Consider the following 15,121-nt stretch of genomic DNA (forward strand, 5'->3'; position numbering starts at 1 on the left):
AATCTTCCAACGTTTGTGGTATTACCGTCATTTATAACTGCATCTCGCAAATGAATGTATTATTCAGAGCGGAGCTTGGTCTGATTCAGGCGGATATATAGCAAACGTTCTGATTCAATTTTAGCATACATATCAACGACGAATTGTTGAAACAATTCACGGCATTTTAAAATATAATTTTCTTCATCCTGCCGAATCATTAGTCTATAGGAATAATAATGCATTGCACTGCATTTCTTATTCGTTTCTTTGTTAGTGGCTGGATTCATCAATTTAATATTAAAGTGATAGCCGTCGGCTCCATCCCAAAAAATGATAGGATATTGTAGGGCATGGTAGCATCGATGAGTTTCAGCAATTCATAACAACTGAGCGTTTCGCTTATGGAGAATAATATCTCGAGGTAAAAACTGATCACCGACCATAACGATTGCCACTTCGTCGATAGTTGGAGCATTGTATCTACGCACATGTTGGCCAGGAGGCGTTTTGTCAGCGGAAATAACAATTTTATGCGTATCAGTAGGCATCAAATCGATGGCTGTTTTGAACAAACGCACTAAATTAGTATTTTCGTGGAAAAGATGTTGCAATTGGAAAACGATTGTCCTTTCAACGTTGGGAGAAATTTCGTAACGTGCATTCAATTCAGAATTTCTATTACTGATGAAGTACAATTGTAAAAATTTATAATTCTCGCCTGAGAATGGTAGAAGGGACCCTGCTCTATGATAAATTTGCCCTTTTACTTTGAAAGTAGACATAAATTGATCTGGATTTTCGATTTGGGCTCCAAACGACGTCATTTGGAAACATGAGTTGTATTTTCTGATTTGTGACAAAAAACGCTTAGATTCTGACGTAGTTCTAGTAAGGAAAGTCTTCAATGGCTCTGGTGGTGCAGCCAATAGAGGAAGTTTAACTTTTCCTGAGGCGCAACACATTCCCACTGTTTCACCATTGAATTTCAAGGCCTTGCAATAGGGATAAATTTTAAACATTGTCCCGATTTGAACACATCTACTCAAGCTATAATCATCGACTGGGCTGTACCTGAATGCCAGGCGATAACTTTCAGGTTGCTCTGATTCCTCGGCACGCTTTCTTTTCTTACCTTTTCTATCAGCAGCAAGCCTGATTTCTTGCTGTTTTTGTGATTCCTCGGCACGCCTTATTTTTTCACTTTCTCTTTTAGCAGCAAGTCTGGTTTCATGTTGCTCTGGTAGTTCCTCGGCACGCCTTCTTTTTTCACTTTTTCTTTTAGCAGCAAGTCTGCTTTCGCGTTGCTCTGGTAGTTCCTCGGCACGATTTCTGTTCTTTCTTTCTCTATCAGCCTCAAGCCTGTTTCCATGCTGTTCTTTTAATTCCTCGGCACGCATTCTTTTCTGACTTTCTCTATCAGCAGCAAGTTTTTTGGCATAGACTCTTTGAGCATCTTCCTCGGCTGTTGCCATTGTAAGTTCATCAGTCATTTTAAAGTTAAACATTAATAGAATTCTACGTGAACGCATGTCTTAAATATCTTTAATGACGTCACCGTCATAACGAAAATGACGACAACTAAGTTCATGACGTCAGTCAACACACAAACATGACGTCACCTGACAGACACATCCACAGACAACTTATTTTATATATATATATATATATATACTAGCTGTTGGGGTGGCGCTTCGCGCCTCACCCTGACACCTAGTTGGTGGGGCGCTTCGCAAACCCCCAAGCCCCCCTGCACGCGTAAGTCGTTACGCGCCATATTAGTTAAGCGCCATTGTAGCTGTGTCCCTGTGTCCCACCTTTGAATAGAGATAGATATAAATATATATTTTTAACTACGTAAAACATGCGAATATACAACATTCTTCGCTTTCCCATTGTCTGTGCATATAAATAGCATTTATATTCCCTGTGTCCCGGTCGTCATTTGTGTCCTGGTGTCCCAGTTTGTAATTTCTCTTTGAGTGTCCCGGTCGTCATTTATATTCCCTGTGTCCCAGTGTCCCGGTCGTCATTTGTGTCCCGGTGTCCCGGTCTGTAATTTCTATTCAAATAATCCCTGTGTTTCAGTCGTCAATTATATATCCCGCCTGTGCCCCCGGCGTCCCCGTTGTAGTTGTGTCCGTGCGTCCCGGTCGTCATTTATATTCCCGGTCGTGATTTGTGTCCGGGTGTCCCAGTCTGTAATTTTCTTTGAGGTTCCCGGTCGTCATTTATATTCCCTCTGTGTCGGTCGTCATTTGTGTCCCGGTCTGTAATTTATCTTTGAGTGTTTTTTCTTTTTAGTTTTTTTTAGTTTTTTACATTTTTTCAGTTTTTTTTTCTTCTTTATTTTTCAGCGTCACTATGAAGTACATATCGCCGAACCTTTGTTTTTTAACTTAAATCTGGTAGGCATTGATGACCTTATCCAAGTCAAAATCCCAAACCCAATCATCATCGCTATCATTTTCAGTTTTGATATGTTTTGACTCTCGCTTTCCAGGTGGATTTTCAGCTAACTGCGCGGTTTTGCGTTCTTTAGCCGCAAGCCTGTTTTCTTGCTGTTCTTGTGATTCCTCGGCACGCTTTCTTTTCTTACTTTCTCTATCAGCAGCAAGTTTTTTGGCATAGACTCTTTGAGCAGCTTCCTCGGCTATTGCCATTGTAGGTTCTTCAGTCATTTTACAATTAAACATTTTTCCTTGAACGCATGTCTTAAATACCATTAATGACGTCACCGTCATAGCAAAACTGACGACAACTAACTTCATGACGTCAGTCGACACAGAAACATGACGTCACCTGACAGACAGACACGCAGACAGACAACTTATTTTTATATATATAGATATATATATATATATATATATATATATATATATATATATATATATATATATATATATATATATATATATATATATATATATATATATATATATATATATATATATATATATATATATATATATATATATATATATATATATATATATATATATATATATATATATATATATATATATATATATATTTATATATATATATATAGATGTGCCGGTGTCCCGGTCGTCATTTGTGTCCCGATGTCCCGGTCCGTAATTTCGTCAGTCGAAAACATGACGTCAGTAGACACACAAACATGACGTCACTCGATAGACACACACACACACACACACACACACACAGACAACTTATTTTTATATATATAGATATATATATATATGTGTGTGTGACAACTTACAGACAACTTATTTTTATATATATAGATATATATATATATATATATATATATATATATATATATATATATATATATATATATATATATATATATATATATATATATATGCGTGTGTGTGTGTGTGTTTGTGTTTGTAGTTAAAACAAAGATATCGTTAGAATTAAAAGGTATAATTTAATTTTTGCTTTTATTTTTCATTGATACTTGCACTTAATTTATTTTTAGATTTATAGCTCAACTTAACTTCAGTAACTTCAGTAGTAAGCATATGTAATGTACATGGAGTTTTGCTGACGCAACGCTGAGCAAACTTTGCCGATGCAACGCTCTTTTTAACTTCTTAAATATATTCAACTTCTGTATATGGTGTATTAAAATAGATGAAAAGTCCCTAAAAAATATTTATATGATATTTATACCTGAATTTCCTAAAATTATAAAGCAGAATTTTTATTTTTTTCATTTATACAACACTGAGTCTCTGTTTAACTTCATAAATAAATTCAACTTCTGTACACGGCGTATCTAATGTAGATGGTGATTTGCTAGATTCTTTTTCTTGAAATATCTGAAAAAAGATGTAGTTTAAATAACATAGTATAAGCAACAAATTATAATATTAATTATGCAAAGTCACCTTAAATCAATAATGATCAAATTTCATTTTTTCTATTCTCGATAAAGGAAAAAGAAAGAAAATTGATCTTAACTTAGGTTTTTCTAAATATTGAATAGTGTTTTTAAGGATTCCGACCCTATTTCATCGGTTTACGTATCAATATTTTATTTTATTTATTTTTAACAGCATTTTATTAGGCGTGTCAAAGATAAAACAATATTTATTTACAGGCAAGAAGGGAGATTTTCCATTTTAAAAAGTGCAGAATCGTGTTAAATTTTTTTGTCAATAATGGAATTTTAGCTTTTGCTATTTTTTCATTTTTTCCTTTGTCATTTTATTTAATTCAATTCAATTCGCACTTTTTTTGTAATCTTTGAAGAAAACCTCTCATTTTGATTCACCATTTTAACAGCAGATTCAATTTAATCGACTTTGATTAGCACTTTTCTTAGTGACCTTTGTAGCATCACATATTGTATTCACCATTTAAACATCACATCTAATCTAATTAAATTAAACCTATACTTTTCTTAGTGATATTTGTAAAGAATAGCAAATTTTTGATTCGTCATTTAAACAGCAAATTTGATTTAATGCAGTTAGTTCACACTTTTCATTGTGATTTTTACAAAAGCAGCACATTTTCTATTCACCAATTAACCACCATATTTTTTTAACTCGATTAAATTCACGCTTTTCTTTGCGATCTTCTTAATGAACAGTGCTTTCGTAATTGCCCTGTGACAAAACAATAATGAAAATCTACAAGAATAATCGAAGCACCCTACTCCTATCACCTGGCAAAAGCGGACGCAAGTTACAAATATCTAAAATAAAATTAAAAGGTTTAATAAAGGGAATTAGCTATCAAGTCTAAAATTTATTAGCTGGTGTTTTGTATATACCTCTTTATTTGGTATGTCTTTCCATTTACATTTTTATGTCAATAGAAAGATATCTGACAGCACTGCCTTTCTGCTGTAACAGACCTGCGTCAAAAAAGAAACAATAAAAATACCTCTAAGAATTTGGGAACCATAAGATACAGGATTTGATAGATCCTCAATTCCCAACAGTTCTGATTGTTAAAGCTTTTATTGCTGTTTTCTCTCTCCTTCTCTAAGGGCTATGTAACGGAGATGGAGTGAACTCTAGGACCCACTCTGGGACCCAAAGAATTGAAGCTTCTAATCAAAGATACCGTGTACTTGTTGTCTGCAATAAACTTTCATTTTCTACTATACTTTTCATTTTCTCTTATCATTCTCTCTTATCATCTATACTTATCATTTCCTCTTAGCAACAAATGCAATTTCTTCTTTGATTCGCATCCTGAACCAAAACAAAACTTTATATGCATAAACAAGCATATTTATAATCAAGCGTTAATAATAAGCTAAATCAGGCCTATTTTTTAAGTTAGAAATGTAGTTTTGTTTTTGCCTGGTTGAAGTTTCTGCATAGTTGTCTGGTTACCATCAGATTACACATTGGGTTAAAGACTTTAATTTGTAAAATACAACTTTGATATAATAATAATTATTATTTTATGTGAATATTATTGCAAAAATATTTTCATGCGCTCAAACTATTTTAAGAAAATGGTAATCACAAATAATTTTTTTTGTTCAAGCCACTAAAATAATTACTACATTTTACATAACTATATCTACATGCTTTTTATAATGATAAAAATAACACTTGCGACCACAGTGTTATAAAAAGACAGATTTTCGTAAAAAATTTATTCTTTTTATTATGTATTTCCTATGTTATCTTGTCGAAAGATATGCATGTAAAAATATTGCATTCAGTTATTACGTCATGTGTGGTTATAACCTATACGATTATAAAGTCATTCATCAAGCTTGTACACGAAAATGCAGTTTTTTGTAAAAATTGATTGTGTTTTCAAAAGTATTTATTTTTAATTATAAAATGAACTAGATGTAGTAATTTTCTTTACAATCAGCCATTAAAAATTTCTCTATGATTTTCCTGTCCCCAGCTAGCTGAGTAGGAAAAAAACGGAAAGAAAGAAAAAAGAATGCCGTATATGCAGAATTTCGTGGTTGCAGCCACTTTTCTTGATGTACATGCCAATATAATTTCCTTGTTGTCAAGGAGGCACACTCGTGCCTCTTTAAAGAGGCGAACCACGACAATTTTAAGCGAGCTTCTAAAAGTTTCGACCCGTCAACCCCAGCCCCCCTCGGGCTGAAATTCCCAAGTTAAGGTCCCCTAGGGCCCAGGAGCTTATCCGCGAAATTTCAGCTCGATCCGATAACTCATTCCCTGTTTTCCAGAAACCACGCATAGCCACTTAATGTTCATATTCTCCTTTTTTTTTGTTTTCTGATACGCCTACAGGTCACAGCCGACATAGGATCTGGGTGTACGAAGACTCAATCGACGCGGAATTCTCCGAGTAATTTTCCTGGAAAGTTTCGTCGTAAAATCTTCACCCCCCGATTTTCTAGCTTAGAAAAACCCATTTCCCCATTGAAGGTAAAATTTTCTCTTGTAATAACATCACTTGTTTGAAAAATTCTAACACTAACAGCAGCTTGGCGCAGCGGAAGCGTGCTGGGCCCGTAACCCAGAGGTCGGTGAATTGAAACCGCTCGCTGCTAATTTTTTAAAATTTGTAAAATTAGGTAATTTTGTCAGTCTGAATTTATTGATACAGAAAGGGAGAAAATAAACATGGAAACATGTGATCAGAATTACATACTGGAATGTTCACAAGAATTTATACTGAAGTGAGGGTAAGGCTTGGTGGAAGCAAGTTAAAAGAACCATTTAAATTGATTTCCTAATTGAAGCCGTTGGCGAAATTTTCTATTGTAATAACTTGTTTGATAACAAGCATAACAGCAGCTTGGCGCAGCGTAAGCACGCTGGGCCCATAAACTGGAGGCGGGTCGGTAAAAACCACTAGCTGCTAAATTTTTAATTAAGCTGCTAAACTATTAAAATTATCAAAATTAGATAATTTTGTCAGTTTGAATTTATTGATACAGTTTTTTTGTGGGGGGCTGCCGCCCCCGCTCTTGGCTTCGGAAAGGCCCTCTTTTAATTAACAAAAAATTGAAATGAATGAATAATGGAATATTTCGAAAAATGTCAAACACAAGAGGACAGGAGAACCATTGCGCCGAAACTAGTAATTAGTAACAATGAAGTCCCCCCACAACAAAAAACCTGTACAAAAGAGTCTTTAAAAGCGGGGGGTTTGGGGGGTGGCAGCCCCCCAAACTGCCTCTCTTAATTCCTGTACGTTTTAAGGTTCGACTTTGGGACGCAGCCTCTTTAACTCTTTAAGAAAACGAAGTTTTTTTCATATTATTCAAGCCAAGAGACGTTAAAATTTCTATACAGGGTTTTCAGACAAGGCGGTTCTAATTGTGTACTTCTTGTTATGATCTGACTGTATTTTCAGGAGATATCGGTTATTTTAGTTTTTACTATGGGGCGTGATTGTCTCTTACTAGGTTGCTAGCAACCGCAGCAACCCGGATCCTTTATTATAATGTTTTGATCACACTCTATTTTTAAAAGTTATGGGACATTATATATCACAGTATTGGACGTGCTTATCTCTTATTATGTTGCTAGCTACCGCTGCAACTGGGATTTTGCTTGTTTCGAATGGTAAGAGACAAAACTCAGAGGATATGGGAGCTATGTAATCCAAGTACACACTGCAGTTCTGTTACTGTGCTCTTACTGTAATTGTTCTTCTAATGATCGTCTTATTATAACGTTACTATAATTACTGTAAAATTAAAAACAGGAAAAAGCCTATAACTTTTTCTTTTTGAAATAGTAAGAGACGAGCTTCAACATAGCACTATACCCCAGGCGATTAACTTTTCAAAAGATGGTTCAATTATCTGAACTTTTGATTACTATTCAGCAATATCAGATGAAAGTTACATAGTCCCATTTATAATAATCTGTATAGATCCTGTTTGTAATTCAGCTAGTACAGGCTAGATTTCGTTCTTTATTGTTTTTCCTATAAAAAAAACATCACAGTGTTATAGAGACGCACACTTTAGGAGTTAAGCCAAAAATATTTGGTTCCAGGAGACAATTATAACATTTTTCTGACAGTTTAAATAAAATTTCAAATAGCTACAACTTAACAAAAACTAGTTTTTGAGTTTACAAGTATTTTTCTGGTTTGAATTAAAAACTGAAATTACTACTCAGTGAACTACTACTCAATAATTTTTCAGTTTGCAGATAAATAAAATTATTGTGTTTAAAATTTTAGACATATGTAGACATAGCTGTGTAAAAATTACTGTATTTTACACAGCTATGTCTACATGCTTTTTATAATGGTAAAATTCCTATTTTGAGATTCGTATGCAGGAAGACAATAATAACATATGCTACTACTGGGCTATAGAGAAATTCAGCTTTTCCTAAAAATTAGATTTTTTGAAATTATTTTTTACTAATTATAAAAGATTTTTAAATACATAACTTTCCCTTCAAATAAGCCATTAAACAGCTCTCTATGAGTTTCTATGCAGGAAGATATTAATAAGATTTGCTACTACAGAGCTATGAAAAGATGCAGTTTTTCCTAAGAAATTGATTATTTGAAATTATTTTTCTTAACTATAAAAGATTATTAAATACATGATTTTTTTGGCGAAGAGCCATTAAACAGCTCTCTATTATTTTTCAGTGCTCCGCCAACCGCACCGAAAAAACAGCTACCGATACAAACCCGAAACATTTTTTCAATAGTTGCAAACAGGAACAAGCCTATGGTGTTTTATTTGTTGGAATAGTAGGAGAAGAACCTCAGAGAATCATGGAGCTAATAAATTCAAATATAACATTATATCCCAATTAACAACTTTTTAAAAAATCCTTGTTATTTTAACTTTTAGCTACAATATGCCGTGGTTTGTTCTTTACTAGGTTTCAGATTTATCTACAACAAAAATATCGATGTCTGCATTTATATTAAAGAATGGCTCATTTTTACTTACCATTTAAACAGCATATAAAATTTAATTTACTTTGACTCACTCTTTTCTTAATAATCTTTGTAACAACCATCACATTTTTGATTCTCCATTTAAATATCACATCCAATTTAATTTAATTAAACTTACACATTTTTTTAGTGATCTTTGTAAATAACAGCACATGTTTGACTCATAATTTGAAGAGCACATTTGATATACTGTAATTAATTCGCACTTTTTTTTTGTAATCTTTACAAAAAACAGTACATTTCTTATTCACCATTTAAACAGCACATTCAGTTTAATTCAATTTAATTCACGCTTTTCTTTGTGATCTTTTTATTAACAGGGCATTCTTGACTTATCTGTGACAAAACAATTCGTACATTAACATAAAAATAAACGAGAATAATCAAACCTGCTCATATTACTTAAAAGTGGATGTAAGTTACAAATATTTAAAGTAAACTTAAAATATTTGATAAATGGATTTAGTTATCAGGTCTGAGATTTTTTTGCTTGTCTTTTGCGTGTAACCCGTTACTTGGAAGTTTTTATTTAAACTTTTATGCTATTCAAAATTTATCTGACAACACTGTTTTTCTGCTGTAACAGACTCCAATAAATTAAAAACAATAGAAAATCTCTAAGAAATTGGGACAATACACAGCTAAATGCAACCGGAATGTACAGAATTTGATAGATATCTTGAAAACAGTCAACAAAGTAATTTAGTAAAAATAGTGTTGACATTTAAAATAGTAAAGAATATTCGAAATTTAATAGTTGTCTAATAAAGTCAAAACTGCGTTCACAAAGACAAGCGGTAAATGTAAAACAAAATACAAAGGTATGTGGAAATGAAAAAATTAAAAAAAAGGGAAAAAAAATCAGAGAATGAGAGTATTAAGATCAGAGGAGTAAGGTTGAATGTCTTTTTGTAAGCCACTTTATTTGAGAAAAAACTATTGGACTTTCCTGAAAGCATAAAAAGAAAAAACCTTGGAAAAACTTGCCGTTTGTGATAGTCATTTTTGATTCTGATGTTTTTCGTTTTGACTTCTTAAAAATTTCTATGTATTTTGCTAATTTTTAACTATACATAATTTGCTTGAGAATTTGGAAACACTGGGAGAATAAGAGTAACCTGAATATTCAGGATCTTCCAAACCCAAGCTAGACCCCAACTGGGAAATTTCATTTTTTTGAGCTCGCAGCAATTTAAAAATATTTTCGTCATTCTTTGGCGATTCAGAATTTCCAAATAAAATATCCTTAAAATTAAATAAAACAAAAGAAGAAAATCAGGAGTTATAGAATGTTAACGTCACCTACCTCAGAGCAATTCTTCTCTAGATTCCCGGGTTAAGAATTCATCTCATGTTTAAAGGCAAGAAATTTATCTACTGATCAATTTTTAAGCTTACCAGATCCTTAAAATACTTGTATGAAAGCTCTACTGGCTCTCCAGCATTACCATCTCCATCTCTGTATATCCCTTTATTTATGGAAGACTGGGACACGTTTAGTAGCGTCAATCCTCCGAACCCGACACTGGCCATGATTATATTTGAGTGGACTGGATCCTCTAGAAATATAAGTTAAGTTTCATAATAAATAAAGACTATACAAGTCCACATTCTATATTTCTTCCTCAATAAGCAGCTAATACTTTTGTTTGTAGCAACTGATATATGCAAAATTTTACTTGCGCTAAAGTCACCTTGGAAATCTCAAACCAGAAAAGTATAAGAAAATATGAACTCACATAACTTTAGATTCGTGCAAAGTTCATTACTTGAAATTCAATCCATATAAAATTCCACTTAGTAAATATTGATGGTAAAGCCATTGACAACACTGGGCCCAACAATATTGCTGATGAATACGATGGTGATATCAAAAGACTTTGTCATCACTGCCGACATCAGTATCTTCAAAATAATGAATCTTATCTTTTTCGTGTCTTACAGCGTCTTAAATATTACTTATATCTTTATCAGCATCCATATTGATAGCATCGTCATCTTTAAAAATGTCTCGAAGTTTGAACCACATAAACCCCTCTTAGTCTTGGGCATTTTTTCACTGTCTGTCCTGAAATGTCATTCACATAGCAAGTAGCTAAAAGACATGTTGTTCCATGGCTAGTTTCTCCTTGATGAGCTATTCAGCAACCGATTTTTGCACCAGTTTGTGGGGTTTCAAATTACCAAGTTCCATGCAGACGATATCTGATTGTTGGATTTGCCTAAGTGGAGACTTTCATAACCATATCGTATCTCTTTAATTGAGCAATAATTGCATAGTTATATTTATATACTTTTAAGTATTTATTCTCAAAAACGGCTCCTTATTTTTTTTCGGGGGGAGGAGGGGGCTTGGGCGAATTGGTATCCTGGGACGATCAAGATCATGACGGAATAGAAAACAATCTTTATAGATCACAATTTCGAGAAAAATTGTTAAGGCCCTTAATTTTGAAAAAAAAATCCCATGAATGACCTCATATTTATGAGCACATTCTAAGAGAGTCTGTAACAACGCAAGAGTAAAAAAGAGGGTATAGAAACCAAAATTACTTATCGAAATAATATAATAATTATAGCTGATTTTATGGTTTTGCTCGGTAATATTGGATGACACTGGTTCATTCCTATCTATTTTTTGTCTTAGGAAAGGGCTTATGTTTTTTAGCTTCTTATCTCTTTAGTTTTTCATACTTTTCAATATGATAAACAATCACAAACTTCACTTAAATGTACTTTTTAATACAGTTAAAAATGTCAGCGTAAAGAGCGGGGCGTTGAAGAAGGAACAGCCCCTTTCATATACGGAATTATTTCTGTTCGTTTTAAGTTTTCTTGTTGCTCCCAACTTTCAGTAAAAAACAATCTCGTTTTTTTTATTTAATTTCTGAGCGTTTTTGAATTAATGTATGTTTTGATTTTGGCTCTCCACACATAAATACTTAAAACGAAATTTGCATGTTAGTTTTTTTTTGGCTAAAAAAGGGGTGGGGGAGGAGGCCCAGTTGCCCTTTAATCTTTTGATTACTTAAAAAGGCAACAAGACCTTTTAATTTCTTATGAACGTTTTTATTAGTAAAAAATAAACGTAACTTATGAATCAACTTACGTAACAAACTTCTATATTCGTATTTATTTATTACGTATATGAGGTTTGCCCCCTCGTTAACACCTTGCTCTTTACACTAAAGCTTAAATTGTGTCCCAATTCCTTAAAAATTACCCTTGAATCACAAAGGCCGTAGAATAAATAGTTGAAATTACTAAAAATACTTTAGCTCAAAGAGCAGGTATTTAGCATGAGATGAACCCCTCATATGCGTAATAATTTCTCTTCGTTTTAAGTTTTAGTGCTGCTCCTTACTTTCAGTTGAAAAAAAAACTTTTTCATATTTACTTTTTCATTGTTTTTTGCTTCAAATAATGCTAGAAAGTCCTGCTCCCCTTCATGGAAATTCTCTTCTCCTATGACAAATTTCTCCATGAAAAGATTCTCCCACGTAAAACCTTCCCCTCAACCCCCTCCCCAACCAAGAAAAAAATTCCCCTGAAAGTGTCTGTACACTTCCCAATAACCATTACTATATGTATACATTGGTAAAAGTTTGTAACTTGCAGACCCTCCCTTGGGGCCTGTGAGGGAGGAAGCCGTCCCCAAAGACATAATTATTAGGTTTGTCGACTATGCTGAACAAAATGGCTATCTCAAAATTTTGATATGTTGAATTTGGGAGGAAAAGGGTCTAGGTGTCCTCCAATTTTTTGGTCACTTAAAAAGGGCACTAGAATGAACCCTTTTGAAATATTCTAAGACCACTGTGTCGATACGATTACCCCTGGAAAAAAGAAAAACGAATAAAAACGCACCCGTAACCGTTTTCCTGGCAAAAAATACGAAATTCCACGTTATTGTAGATAGGAGCTTGAAACTTCTACAGTAGGATTATCTGATACGCTGAATACGACGTTATGATTTTCATTATAATTCTATGGATTTTATGGGTATTGACTACATGTGATGAAACTGAGATATTTCAAATCAACATAAAAATCCAATTCTTTTGATGTATTTATTAGTATCAAAATTCCATTTTTTTTTTGTGTTTCGTTTATTATTGAGCCGGGTAGCTCCTTACTACAGTTCGTTACCACGAACTGTTTGATGTTTATGTTTGGGCTTGATGTTGTAATAAAAACTGAACAGTCATCCATTGCAGAAAAACTTTAAACATTAAAGTTAGCATCAAATTTTAATTATCGTACATGCGAATCCTTTAGTAATCACTTTTTCGAATGCTGTTTCGTTTTTTATTTAAAGATACCTATTAGTAGGTGTTCTAATTAAAATCAAGTCTCCAATATTATGAGGTAGCACTCCCAAGGATCTTTCAATCATGGTAGAAACTTACTAACTTCAGTACACCTGGGAATTTAATGATTAAAATATAATGGCAGTGTAGCACCTCGCTGAACATAAGTTCTCCTTGTGCTCCTTCGAAACTGCCACAATTAAATTATGTGTCGGTTCTTTTAAGTTCTTTCACTTGGTGCTGATAAACCAGTATTCTGGAAGTTTTTTTGCAAACTTGGATCCCAATTAGAGTCTCACTTGATACTTTACAGCAAAACAATATTAGTTGTAAATAGTTTTACATTTATGGCTCGTTTGAGACAGCGGACCTTTGTGCCTTGAACCTCAACTGGGGAAGAATGTCCAATAAAAAAATGTGTGGCCTGCAGCAGCGGAATTGCTCCCAGTTATTTTTTTCTTCTATGTTATTAAGCTATGTGTTTTTCACGGTGGTTTTAGCGCGCGATGTCCCACCGATGGCCTTGTATATAGTTACTATTCTATTGACTCCCTCTGCACTATTTCCATACACTTTATTGAATACTTTTAGATTTCTTGGTATTGGAATAAGCAAGATCCCGATTTAAATTTAGCATCAAAGTGACCTGACTGGGTACTGAAGAATCAATCTAAGATTTACAGATTAGCAAGTACTCGCTGATGAACCCTGCTTTTAGGGTCAACATTGTCAATTAAGCTTTAGCTTTAGCTTATGATTTTGCCCAGAAGTTTATCATAAAGGAATGAAAAATTCCACTAAAAATGTAAAAAAAATAAAAGATTTTAATTTACCATGGAAAATATATCTGGGAAAAATAGTCCATATTCCTCTCCATGTTGCGACAGATCCAAAAGAAGATAGCAAGTGAAACAAATTTAATACTAGATGCTTTTGCTTGCCCTTCAATTTTGACATTAAAGTTTCCACTGGTTGCTGTAATATGATAGCAAATAAGCACATTGTGTAGCCCAGGATCTATAAGAAAATAAAGATTATTTTCTTTCAAATGGGTTTGTTTAAATATGGAGGATGAAATATTATGCGACGACTCTGCAGAACTGCTACATCGGTTTGAATTGAAATGAAGTTGGTGTACTCTGATGGAAGATTAAGGAGCCATGGCTAATTGGAGAGACAGCCACACAGATAGTCTGAGTCAGAGGCATGAGCTGGCATGAGCCTTTTTTAGAATTGTGTAAAAATGACATCATTTCACTTGTTGACACATAGTCCATGATCCATCCATCCAAGTGAAGAACTACGGTAGATAGTCATGGAATAAGGGTAATTCAAATAGTCTCTGAGCTTCTATGAGCCGTTTGAAGGCTTCCATCTCCAATTGGCCATAAGACTCCAGATTCAATGTTTTTATTTCACACAAAATAAATAAACATAAATAATTGAATAAAGCAAACAGGGAGCTGATCTCGAAAGGAAGGCTATCTATTATTACGTTAATTCAAAATCCGGTAATATATTAGCAGTTCATATAACTGACTTACCAATAAAGTAAACTTGCCACTCGATGCTTTTTTAATGCTCTTTACGAATATAATAATCGCTTCTACCGTAAATTCAGATTTAAGCACTTTTTGAGCTCTTAAAAATAACGAATTTTCAAAAAATTATAACAGTTCAAAACTGACTTACCAATAAAGTGAACATACCACTTGATGCCTTTTTCTGTGTTCTTTAAGAATATAATAAATTTTTTTACCACAAATTAAAATCTAATAACAATTTGAGCACAAAACAATGAAGATGTATATTAATATATCTATAAATACATTTCTAAATCAAGGGGGAGGTAATTACTCCCACCAGTAATTGACAACAGTGTCGTTTTTCCTTATTAGTCTTTATCACTATATCCTAATAAATGTAACCCACATAAGTAGTAG

General features: G+C 33.4%; 1 protein-coding gene across 1 annotated transcript; it reads right to left on the reverse strand.

The window, feature by feature from the left end:
- Window positions 1–3,657: 3,657 nt before the first annotated feature.
- Window positions 3,658–14,414, reverse strand: LOC136030412 (uncharacterized). The gene is made up of 3 exons (XM_065709373.1): window positions 14,012–14,414; window positions 10,267–10,427; window positions 3,658–3,791 (listed from the first exon to the last, which is right to left on the reverse strand). The coding sequence occupies exons 1-3, from the start codon at window positions 14,178–14,180 to the stop codon at window positions 3,687–3,689; spliced, it is 435 nt and encodes a 144-aa protein (XP_065565445.1). The 5' UTR covers window positions 14,181–14,414; the 3' UTR covers window positions 3,658–3,686.
- Window positions 14,415–15,121: the final 707 nt, after the last annotated feature.

Source organism: Artemia franciscana, chromosome 8 (genome assembly GCF_032884065.1).
Source record: "Artemia franciscana chromosome 8, ASM3288406v1, whole genome shotgun sequence".
NCBI lineage: Eukaryota > Metazoa > Arthropoda > Branchiopoda > Anostraca > Artemiidae > Artemia > Artemia franciscana.